The sequence below is a fragment of the Halichoeres trimaculatus genome, unplaced genomic scaffold (assembly GCF_033239565.1).
Source record: "Halichoeres trimaculatus isolate MK-OKI-2021-1 unplaced genomic scaffold, fHalTri1.1 fHalTri1_scaffold_13, whole genome shotgun sequence".
Classification (NCBI taxonomy): Eukaryota; Metazoa; Chordata; class Actinopteri; order Labriformes; family Labridae; genus Halichoeres; species Halichoeres trimaculatus.
In genome coordinates, this window is record NW_027437191.1 from 24,620,442 (window position 1) to 24,632,713 (window position 12,272).

At 40.7% G+C, this 12,272-nt stretch overlaps 1 protein-coding gene across 1 annotated transcript in view; it reads right to left on the minus strand.

Annotated features, from left to right (window-relative positions):
- Positions 1–253: 253 nt before the first annotated feature.
- impg1a (interphotoreceptor matrix proteoglycan 1a) overlaps positions 254–12,272 on the minus strand; it is a 65,570-nt gene continuing 53,551 nt past the window's right edge. Inside the window, exons 15-17 of the mRNA XM_074685883.1 lie at positions 11,759–11,966; positions 5,141–5,223; positions 254–2,545 (exon numbers count right to left, since the gene is read on the minus strand). Coding sequence (XP_074541984.1) covers positions 5,184–5,223; positions 11,759–11,966 — 248 coding nt within the window. The 3' untranslated portion in view covers positions 254–2,545; positions 5,141–5,183. The remainder of the gene's footprint in view (positions 2,546–5,140; positions 5,224–11,758; positions 11,967–12,272) is intronic.

Genomic DNA, 12,272 nt, shown 5'->3' on the forward strand with positions numbered 1-12,272 from the left:
GCAGCATAGAAAAGGAAATCCTAAATGGAAATCATCAATTCTGGCTACACAGGAATCCCTGATGAGTGAACTATGGCTCCCACAAGCAAACATTGAAATTATCGAGCATACCACAAAACAAGACCATGAAAGCAAAGGTTTTAAAGAAATGGAGAAAACTTTGTCTGTTATTGAACACAGTTTGTATTTAACTACAGACTTCAAGGACTAGTTCACACATTGAATATGAAAAATGAGAATCACAGTTTGGTGGGTTTTCCCTCAAAAAGCAGCAGTAAACACCAGGAGATGAATCTGAGACCCTGTTTACACTTGGTTTAGTAAATGGATGAATGACAACTGGACACGGCTGAATAATTAAAGTGAAGTTTTTGAATAACTAGATTTCAAAGCTAACATTCTTAGATGTTTATCTGCGACCAATGATGTCAAACAGTCAAGAATGAACACAAGGGATGTAATGATTCACTAAGCTCACAAAAAGGTAAGTATGTTACATGATTAACTCACAGGGGTAAATAAAAATAGTTAAAAGACAAATAGTAATAATGGTGATGCAGTTTAGCGCCACAATTTGAAACCAGCCTGTTCATTCTTTTCAGCTAGATGTTTAAGACGATGTCCAACAAGGGAAGTCAAAGGCAAATCGCGCCCTTTACTGTTGAAAAAAAGGGTATCAATTTTCATTATTTCATTTTGTTGATTTGGATCGCCTGATTAGTGAAACAAAATCTCTGTCTCAAAGACAAACACAGGTGCAGGTTTGTTTTCCAACATGAAGATCCAATCATAACAAGACATTTTCAAACAACGTGTAAACACGGTCACAGAAATAAATAACATAAGGGTGTATTTACACAAATTGTACAAGAAGACATGATGGCGTTATCGGTCATCTACAACAAAGAAAAATGATCATTGTGGACACATAACTCTGATTCAAACCAGTCCGAAAAACTATGGCTGATGTGATTTAAACACATTTCAAAATGTTATATTCAACAGACATTCAATTACATACAGCAGATATTGTTTGCATTGTCTTAAGCTAATGCTAACCCAGGTTTTGCGGCTGCAAGTATATTGGAATCCAGCTGAAACTTGATTAAGGAAAATTTAGTTTCTTGCTGCTTTTAGAGTAGATTTGGTAGAAAAATATCTAAAATACTGCAACAAACTTTGCAGGAATACAGGTTAGAAAATATTAATATGCTACGCTAATAGTGGGGCTAACGAGGCCAGTGTTGTTCCATTTCCTGATCACTTTGTTTCATAAATTCATATGTATACCTTTACCACTTGGACAAAACTGCACACATTTCTTTGTAGCTTTCCACAGCATTCATGATACAACCCATAGGATGAACCCATTAGATTCTTAAGATCCCCTGAGTTGTCCTCTAGCACCACCAAAAGTTTGAGCTGCTGAGCTTGATTGCTGGATTTGATGCATTGTCATGAATTTTGGTAAAACCATTCCTGTTCCTTTCCTGATGACTCAGAATCACTTTAATTTAAGACAAAAATACTCACACACATAGTTACAATCCCATTAGCAATGTTAGCATGCTAATACAAAACACTAACAGGGTGAACAAAGTAAACAAAAGCCTGCAGAATATTAGCATGTTAGCATCATCCTGGTGAGAATGTTGGCATGCTTCTGTTAGCTCAAAGCACCATTTAAGTTCAGCTAGCATGGCTGCTAAAATGCTAGGATGCTAAACAAAGACGTGGAGATAAAAACGGACAAACTTCACTTTTTGTATTTTTTTCTTCATCTTTAGAAACACGCAACACTTTCACCGCTAAAACCTTCAAATCACAAACTGACAGAAAATCATCTTCAGGATGGCAAGCTTAAAACTATCAAACACAAACGATACAGTTTCACCGTCTTCTAAGAATACATGAGCAGAAAGACGTCAGGGACCAGCCTCAGGTTTCTGTTTATCGCTACAGAAGCTAAGCTAAAGAGATCCATGAGTTCAGATAGAAAGGAGGTTCAGGTGTAAAGGAGGTACAGGGTGTTTGGATTGTTGAGCTTATAAAATGGTGTCTTGGGTTGTCTACAGTGTAAACAGAGCTAAACAAAGACAAAAAAAAAAAACAGATTCTTAAAGCAAGATTCCTTTTTGTTTCTCTCCTTGATATCTTCATCTTCCTACTCCAGGTCCAGTGAGTTTTACAGATAATGAGTCTATTCACCACACAAACACAAACAGAGTCAGCAGACGAATACAAAAGCAGTCCAGGGTCGATCGTTCTCCCTGATGGATGCTGCAGGGTCATCTGCTGAGCTCCTCTTTGTCGTCGTGCGGCTCACGGTGGCAGACGACGGCAGTCTGACGGTTTTCAAAGAGTCCTAAAATGTCTGTTTCTCCTGCGGGGAGATCGTCTTTGATCAGAGGCTCAGAGCTCCAAGGAGGTTTAGAGGCCCACAGTTTGTCCTGAAGCCTCTTCAGCTCAGCGTCAGTTTGGATTTTTTTATTGCGAGGCCTCGAGGGGTCTGGAGTTCCTGCCGCTGAGTCCTGTTTCATCGGGTCTGCAGGGAGAAAATATGATATTAAAGGGCAAGTCCACCTATTTCACATGCAGAGCCAAGAAGAATCAGATGTAGATACAGTAATTATACCACTTTTAAGAAACGTCTGGATGCATAAAGATGTGAAAATTAGTTCAGCTGAGAGCTGAGACAAACTCTGCCTTTCACTAAATCGCAGTGACATTTTTATCTAATGTTCGGCTCAGGGTGGGAATCCTAAGCTCCTTTTTTATGGTTTAAGATCCACCTGAAAAAAAGGAAAAACCTGACACCTTTAAGTGAACACATACGAGGAATGGTATGCACAAACAGTGAAGAGAAACAGTGAAAAGAGTTGCTCGTCTACTTCTGCTTTGGTCGTTTCTGTGCAAATTTCTGTGTTACAAATAATTAAAGATCTTACCACAAGTTTCACAAGAACACAAAAAACTTAAGTTAAGGTTCAATTAGTTGTTTGTTGGTGGATTTGAAGACAGCAGTGTTGCAGCTACTGCCGATCAAAAAAAAAACAAAACAAAACAAAAAAAACATCTTAAACAAAAGGGTGAAACAACTCATTTTTAAGCTGTTTGAATGAAAACTAAACTTGAGCCATGCTCTGCTGTTGGTTAGAAGAGTGTGGCTAACTAGCAGAGCCAGCTCCTCACTGCAGGTTAGCTTCCTCATTTCTCTGATTGAGTGTTTATGTCAGTTTAACCAGACACAGCCTCCTGACCGGATCAACATACTGACAAGGCATGCCGTGCCACAACATAATATCTGTGACTATTTTCATCCAGGTAGTAGAGCTTTAGAGCAGCCATAAACTGAGACAACAGCTAAGACACAACACAGCAAACATTGCAGGCTAAAGTTATAAAGATACTGAGAATAAAATGTTGAACTGATCCGATGGTGTTGCCATGAGTGGTCTGGTAGAACAGTAACAAACACCTTTAAGCATTTGTTTGGAGACACTACATTCAAGACATGGCCGCCTTGTAGCAGAATAAATCTGCTGAAAAAACTCCAAAAGTTTTTGTACCCCTGAGTTGCAGAAAAAGACAACTTGTATATTTTTAATTCCTTCAGGTTCAATGCTTTGAGTTTGGTGGGTTTGGAAATAGTTAAACAGTTGGGTTTCATAGAAATATGTTTGAATTCAGGCCCAAAAATGAAGTTTTATATAAAAGTGACTGAATAAATTATTGTCGATGATTATTCTGCAATTAATTACAAATCGATGAAGCACTTTTTACCTCCCTGAAGTTTTTTTTTTTTTTTATCTTATCAACCTTTACCAGTCCAAGTCTGGCAGCAACACAAAGTTCCAACAACAAGACCCTCAAACTCTTACAGTAGAATTTAAAGTTCTTTAACAGAATACAGCTAAAATTTCAGCATGCAAAGAGCATGGATCCAGACTTTTCACTTAAATGCAAAACTATTCAGACTAGGCTTGACTGTTTAAAATCAGACAACAATTCGACATCAGCAACAACAGTTACTCTGATCGAAATGATAGGTGATTACCACTGGTTACAGTCCCCCTTCCTTCCTTCACAAATTGAATTTCGTGGGACAAGATTTTACTCAAGTTGTGTGCATTTCCAGTTATAACAGAAAAACTGGCAAGGTGCAGTTGTACATTACTGAAATTTCAGAAATATGGCTTTGATTTTGCAAAAAAGTGTCATGGAAATTCAGCTAGTGTCCATCTGATGATGGCTGAGAATCCTTTTGGATAATAAGGGACAAAAGGTGCTTAAAATGTCCTTGAAAATTAAGGGCAGCATTTCAGAAGGCCCTTAAGGATAGAAGATTTTAACATTTTAATGAGTCAAAATTTACTGCAATTAATAGCTTTTAAGTAGTGGGAATGCCCAGCTGGAACGCCCCCCAAGGTAAGATTTTCCGACTTTCCAGTTCCGAGTACAAATGGAACACATCAACATTTTCCAGTGAGTACAAATAATTCACAAGCTGTTAAAATGAAGCCTCACAGATCTAAACTGCTGCTTTCTCCTTTTTCAGATAAAACAATTTCTTCCCCCCTTTTTCCTTTTCAATCTGTTTGTAAAAAGAAGAAGCAGCCATGTTTTCATTTACAGCAGAACAGGAGATTCTCCTTTTTTAGGAACCCCAAAAGGGATCAGAGTGGATGGGATTAGGGCTGACCATCCCTGAGGGGGAATGAGGGGGAATGAGGACTTGGGGCTAACACAGCTGATTTCAGTTCTACAGTCCCAACACTCAGTCCTCAGAGTCCCTTAGAGGGTTCAATTAGTCACCGCTCAGCTCTGTGTCCAGGCAAACACACAACAGCTCTAAACTCATTTTGTTCCAGACAGGCAGGACGGATTACCGCTCTGAAGTTTGAATAAAATCATCAGAGGACGACGAGCGTGTGCACAGGTGTTTGAGATTAAACCTGGAAACAAACTGCGGCTTCTCTCTGCATCTTCTGATAACTCCATCATCCCATTCAGCTCTAATTTATACACCCAGCTCTGCTGAGCCAGCGTGATCCTCTGTTTTCCCACAGCATTAATACATGATTGCACACGTGGGACAGAAGCAGAGCAACCTCGCTCCTGGCAACGACAACCCTCTTACCTTTTGTTGTGTTCTCCCGCGGCGTCCAATACGAGGTTCGGTCTTAACTGGCCAGGCCTGGGAGGGTGTAGCTGTCTCTGTATCTATAAAAGAAAAGACAAATGAAGCAGGTGAGAGTGAGAAAATGCTGCTGCAGCAACTCTGCACGTGTGCAGAGAGAAAACCACATCCTGAGACCAGAGAGAGGGATCTATGAGTCTGTGTCGAGAGGAGAATCAGAGACGATATCAGAGAAAGAAAGCATCACCAGACCAAGAGCCCATTAGTTTCTTTTGAAATTAAATAATAAGATGCTTTATATTTCTGTTGGCATGAACATGTAGTTTCAGGTTGTATTTTACAAACATTAAAGGCCAGAAACAAATTCAGACTGTTAGAGTAAGAAGAAACTTTGAAGGTGACCTCCTGAACAAGCTCCTTAATTTATGATCTGAAGGTATTTTAAGTCGAGTGCAGCACAGAAAGGTCATTTCAGTGTTTGCTAAGTGGGACAGATATTCCCAAAATGACACAAGCCTTAAGCCTTAAGGTTGTTACTAATTTGTAAAGTCAGATGAAAGTCCCAAAAATAAGGACACTAACAGAGACCTCTTTAAGTTTTGATCAGAGGTTATTACAAGGTCACCTCTCCATTTAAATTCCTTCTTCCTGTTTTTCAACATCAAATTTCAGTCAGAGAAGGGCACAGTTAGATTGGTACTGAGCTTAAAAAAAATCTGCCAATGTGGTAAGAAAAGTTTGTCATATTTTTTTGAAGTAAGTATTATGTTTCCTGCCTCACTTGCTGTTGTCCTGCATCAAGCAACATCCAAACATTTGTGAACAAAGCTAAAAAAAAAGCTGCAAACATGTTTTTATCTGCTGTACAGATCGGCTTTTTGAATGGGTGCGTCTCTGCATTCTGGTGCAGACAGCCTCAAGTGGACACTCCAGGAACTGCAGCTTATATTATATACTTTTGCATTGTCTTCATACTTAGGCACTGGGTGTGGGAATTTTGTACCCTTCAGAGTCTCCTTTAACTCAACCTCTTAGTTACAACTCTTGGGCTTGTTTTGTTTCAGGAACAGCTGTGACATCATTAATAAGACCTCAGTAATGACTTTGTTGACTGCTGTCTCAACCTGCTTTCAACAAGACTCATTTTTGATTTATCTGAGTAGAAATCTCATTTTAGATAAGAAGAAAAAGGGACTTATAAGAAGATAAAGATGACAACTTTTTAGATGCATTTGGACCAAAAGGTCCAGGAACTTAAAGTTCCTGCTGAAGCATTACCCAGAACTGAACAGTTCCTGTGGCTCATTGTTTGTCTGACCACAGGCCGAATACCCAGGTAGATGATGCAAAACAGCACCAGACCAATAGAAGGCAGTAAGATGATGACAAAGGCTTTTGTAGCAGTTAGCCTGTTAGCATGAGGGATCTTCTGCCTGTGCTGGTTTTGATGGAGCTTTATTTCACAGCTGGATGGATTTGTTGACTTTTGAAAAGAGACATGCTCTAGAGACAAAGCCGTCCGAAGCCGGTCCAAGTCGTTTCTAAAAGCCCCAAATAGCTTTGAGCGGAAAGCCAGCGGTCTAAAGCATGATGACAGCAAAGATGTAGCTTCGAAAGGAGCCTGTTGGTTGAGGACTTTCAGTGGGAAGCATCTTTCAAAAAACAGCTTTAGATCATCATTAAAAACTGATCTGATGAAGTGATTCTGACACGTATATCAAACTCAACTTGGACACATTCCCAGGGACTCCTTTTGCTGTTGTAAACTAAAAATCCACTGACACGTTCAGCTGAAGGTCTCCAGTTCACAGTATTAAGATCTTTGCACACTGAGTTCACACTGAGTTTGTTTTTTGGATCTGTTATCCAAAAAAACGTCAATCACAGACACCTTGCACACTGAATCCGATGTGTTTCATTTGTTTTAAATGCAAAAAATTGCACTACAAGAAAAATGGAATCATTAAGCAGTGATCAAGCAATCGCTCCTGAGCAGCGGCTTTCAGTATGTTTAAGGTATGCGCGGCGTGCACACGCACAGGCACACAGACACAACGTCTCACACAAGCAGGCACGTACACAAGTTTTCATTTATCATCTAAACATTGCCTAAAATGTGAAGAGAAAATGTGTAAGAAAACGGGAAAATGGAAGCCTACAGCATCTCTGAATTGTCAGACGACACAGGAAACAAATTGGGGGGATGCAAAAAAAACCACAAGAAATTAAACCTGTTCTGAAAAAGGTAATGATGGACAAAAGTTTTGTAGCAAGTGTGCAAACATGATTGACATAGTATGGGATCAATTTTTTTTTTTAACGTGAGTAACTTTTGGACGAGAAAAACGGACTCAGTGTGCAAAGGCCTTCACTCTTCAAACTGGAACACCGGGAGCTGACATAATCACGCTATCAGGCTCAAAGAAGACCATTGTTTAGGGGGTACTAAACCAAGTCCATCAAAGCTTTGGGTCATCTTATTCTGGACAAAGGGAAGGGGCAATAAAAACACTGTGGCTTCTCTACCAATTAAATAATTCTGCATCCCAAAGTCCCTAGACCTCTGGAAAGTACTTCCCCCAATTAGGACCACTTTCAGTCTAAATTTATCTACCAGAACTAAATTTAGACCCAAGTTCTGATGGTTTAAACGATTCACAAACATAAGCAGTCCAAGAATCTGTAGGTACACTTCCACAAGCTTAACACCTTCAAACTTGTATGCACACAAACACACACACGCTCATGCACGGCTGACTCATGGCTAACTTTTAAATCTGTTGCTTTCCAAACAGCCGGGCGAGGATCCAGCCTTAACAAAGCTTGGCAGGTAAGCTGCTGAGTGTGTCGCTGCGGGACAACAAACGTGACCTGCAGCACATGGAGCACAGGGTGCACGGCAACACCCAAAGGAGTCTCTGAGAGTGTGTTTTCTTTGATTAACCAGTCTTTATGATTAAGCTCCCTCATCCAGCAGCCAAGTCAGATTAGAGACGCTGTTATCCCCAAGGTTTTGCTCAACTTTAGCTCCTGTTCTCTGCTCCTGTCATTGGACGATCCAAGCAGGATTGGACCAAACTAACAACAGCTCCTTTTAAACACCAAGCACACGCAGGTGAAGACATCAAGTGCATCGACTAAATGTCAGTAAACTAAATGTCTGATGTTGCTTCAGGTGGTTTAGAGTCATCATCATGCAGAAACTCAGAACATACAGACAGACCTGAGGGAGCGATGATGGAGAAGACAGACTCTGGCTTCAGTAACATCCCCACAAATTGTCAGCATATGTTTCGATGAATGACAGGTCCACTCTAAAAGTTTCTCCTTTATAGTTTCACTAACATCTCATCGCCGTCCAGAGGACAGAGAGGAATTAAGAAAATGAAATTCGGTCTGTCTGAAAGTTCAACAGGCTTTGTTATAAGAACAGGAATGTAACCTTAAAGCTTCTCAGCAGACGTTCAGCTGAAGGGGAATTAATGTTCCAGCAGGAAAACTCTCTGAGGTGTTCTGTGTCAGGAGCCGGGCCGCTGAAGTCTAACAGGGCTGAAATTAGATTCTTCTGGCAGCAGAAAGGCAGCGTCTCCGCGCCAGCAGTTAATAAAAGAAACACTCTCAAGCTGTTCAAAATCAACTTAGCATTGATTTACAGCGCATGAAGCCCAAGATGTGAGGGAGATTATTCTGTTTGTCTGCAGCTGCAGCAGCAGAGGAGAAGACGGAGGTGTCACATGAATGTGGAGTTTGTCATGTATGTTTCTCTTTATAGCCCTGTCCCCACCAAGTGGTTCAGCTCGTCTGTGTACAGCACTCATTTTGTGGCGTTTCGTTTGACTAAAACCAGGACAGGTCCTAAAATTACCCTTACTCTGACCCTTACTGTTCCACTTTTTGGTATCCTTCTGTTGGGGTGCAAGACATACTGATCCGACCTGAGAAGGTGGAGCTAGAAACACTGCAGTCCATTGATTGGTCAAAGGAATTGCTCTTCCTGAACAACAGTGGCTGCTGTATTTCTCCTAGCGGTACACAACCTTCTCTGAAACAAAGCTCGATCGTGCTTTATAAAAAGAGCCACATTCCAATCACAAAGAAGACAAATCGCTGGGTGTCTTTGCTCTTTATTCAATGTGTTTCGTTCTTCTTCTTAGTTGGATTTATTAGCAGGGTACACTGTGTTTTGCTGCTATGGCGTCATGCTATTACGTGGCTGACATGGCTATCGCCGGCATCTGGCTTAATACACCACCTTTCAAGAAGAGGACAGTTAGCAGTGGAAACGCAAAGGGAATCAGACTTGGCCGGTACCAATCTGTACTGATCCACACTGGACTGCTTGGTGAAAACAGGGCTTTTAGGATTCTAGATTTTGGGTCTCCATAAAGCTTGTCGGTAGAAATTTCTTGATAATCGCCTGAACTGTCTCTGAACTTTAAGCGGCAGCTATGGCTCTGGGGTAGAGTCGTCCCCTCCCAATTGGAAGGTCACATGTTGAAGTGTTCTTGAGCAAGACACTGAACCCCAAGTTGCCCCCACTGTTACTCAGTTACACAGCACTGTGTGGATGGTATGAATGATTATGTAAAAACTGATGGTGGCCTAGAACTCCCTCCCCTCTACCATCAGTGTGTGAATGTGGTGTGATTGGGTGAATAACTTCGAGCAGTCGGAAAGAGTAGAAAACCGCTTTGTAGGTACTGGTCCATTTACCATTACTTTTGAAAAGTGTTTGTCCACTGTTGACAAAAATACGTTTCCAAAGTTGATCTTTTTCACAATGTTCTAATTTTAAGAGGTATTGAATTTTGTGTTTTCATCAACTGTAATCCATGATCATCATGTTTGAAAGAAATAATTGACTGAAATATTTCACTTATCATTGTGTATTTTAATCTGAAAATGAGCATTTACTTCTTGTTTCAGCACTTGGGAAAACTTCTCAAGGCCCGCTAAATTCTAGATTTAAAACTCTTATTTTAAGATTTCTCACCAAGTAATCATATCTAGCAACATTATAGTAATGACATATAATTTGACTAGTTTTCATACATTTTCTCATTAAAATTCAGATTTTATCTCGTTTTTTGGCTACCCTTTTTTGAAGTGTACGATGCTGATACCCAGTCCTGAACATTTTAAACAGCATTAAAAGAAAGGGTTTCAGAGTCAACTGCCTGAGCCAGCATTTAAACTTCATGTAAATCACCAAAAATGTAAAGAAATTAAAGTTCATAAAAGTAGAAAACACAGAAGAACTAAAACTAGTATCATCTCCAAACAGTTTCCAAAAAAAGGACGTTTAAACTCAAGTATTTGTCGTAAACTCATATGATTTGTTTGTAATAATATGACATAAAATAAATTAGCAGTAACTTAACTTTTCATGCAACAATTTGTCTTTTAACATATATTACTCAAAAGTAATGTTATGACACCTCACATAAAGACAAAGTCTGGACCTCAGCTCCAGCGTCTGAGGTGACTCAGCTCCCCACGAGGTGGATTATTAAACAGACCCTGCAATAACTTTTAATTCAGTTAAAGTTTTATAATTTAATAGAATCTCCAGAGGACAGACAGCACAGTAATAATCCAGCTTTTGAGCAATATGCGCCTTTGATGAATGGCTCTATATTTTATACAGAGACGGTGGACACCTGATATTAAACTCGGCATTCAAACCGTCAGATTCAAGCAGCAGCGTCAGGTTTCAGCAGGAGGCGCTCATTCATTTATAAATCACAGGGTTTAATATGCCCATTGCATGTAAATAATGGAGCCGAGTCTTTAATATGGATGATTTCAACCTTCATGCAACAAGAATATTCTACACAAGGCTGCAGCGAATAAAACTCTCTGCAGGGCTGTAGCTACCTGATCATATCTCTCTGAGATGAAAGCTTAAAGAGGGGGTACTCTGCTTTCTGATCAAACATGGATTTAAAGTGACAATGCTGGATGTTCAGACTGAGCGTGTGCAGATTTTCAAACCTCTACATATATATATATGTTGAAGAAATCACAGAATCTGTTCTGGTAATAGCACCAGATCCTCATGAGGTCTTTGAACTGTCATCACACACCAAGGTCTGCATATGGATCTGGCCAATCAGAGGAAAGGGGGTTTGTGGTGAGAAGAGACTTAAAGAGGCGGCAGGTAAAAAAAAGTATTTCAGAGAGAAGCTGTAAAAAGGGTTTTCTAAAACACCAGTGATAGAAAAATCAAGATTTTTTTTTCATTTGAATCATGGAAAGATACTACAGGGGCAACCTAGGTACAGAACAAACACTGATAAAGCACAACACCAGCTCTTTAACTGTTAAGGATTCTCATTCTGCTGTTAAAATGCACAGTAGCAGTAAATGCTCATATTAAGTCTAATAAGATATTTTTACAATAAATAAGACATAAACAGTTGCACAGAGTAAGCAAGTTTTGCAGTACAACCTGCAGACAAGTGTTGGACACGATGTGCAAAAAGGGTAGAGGAAGGTCAGACTGTCCTCCAGGGAATTGGGTGAAGTGAGTGATCATGTGATCAAAGCTGGATGCAAAAAGCCCTCTGGTATGATAACACTGTATCTTGACCTGCTGGGCTGCATGTGGTTATTTACCTGCACACGGCTCCGTGTCCTGGAACGATGTGACACTCCCCTCCTCGGCAGTAGTCGGGCTGCAGCTCACACACACTCCGACAGGGCAGGCCGTCCACCGACATGAAGCCTGGCTCACACACACACTGCGCTTCCTTCGTCCGGGCGTTCACAGCGCAGCCAGAAAACTCATCGCAGGCCAGGAACTTGCAGGGGTCGGCCTGATCGGCTGTGAGGACGAGAAGAAGAGTCGACATTAGTATTCATAGAGAGCGCGGCTGCGCCTCCCTCTATCCTGCCTCCTCTCGCCGGGAGGTGCTGAGGAGTGTTTGATTTTAATGAGATCCTCAGCTCCTGGTCTGCATTGAAATGTAAGATTTAGCCTCTGGCGTGGACGGCTTCCGAGACTAAACGTCAGATTCACTCCGGGGAAATTAACACATTCGGGTGGTTCATGGATGAAATGTGATGCCTGACGTGTGGTCAGAATCTATCTGTGTAGCCGCCTCTGTGTGTGTGTTCCTGGGTGTGTGTT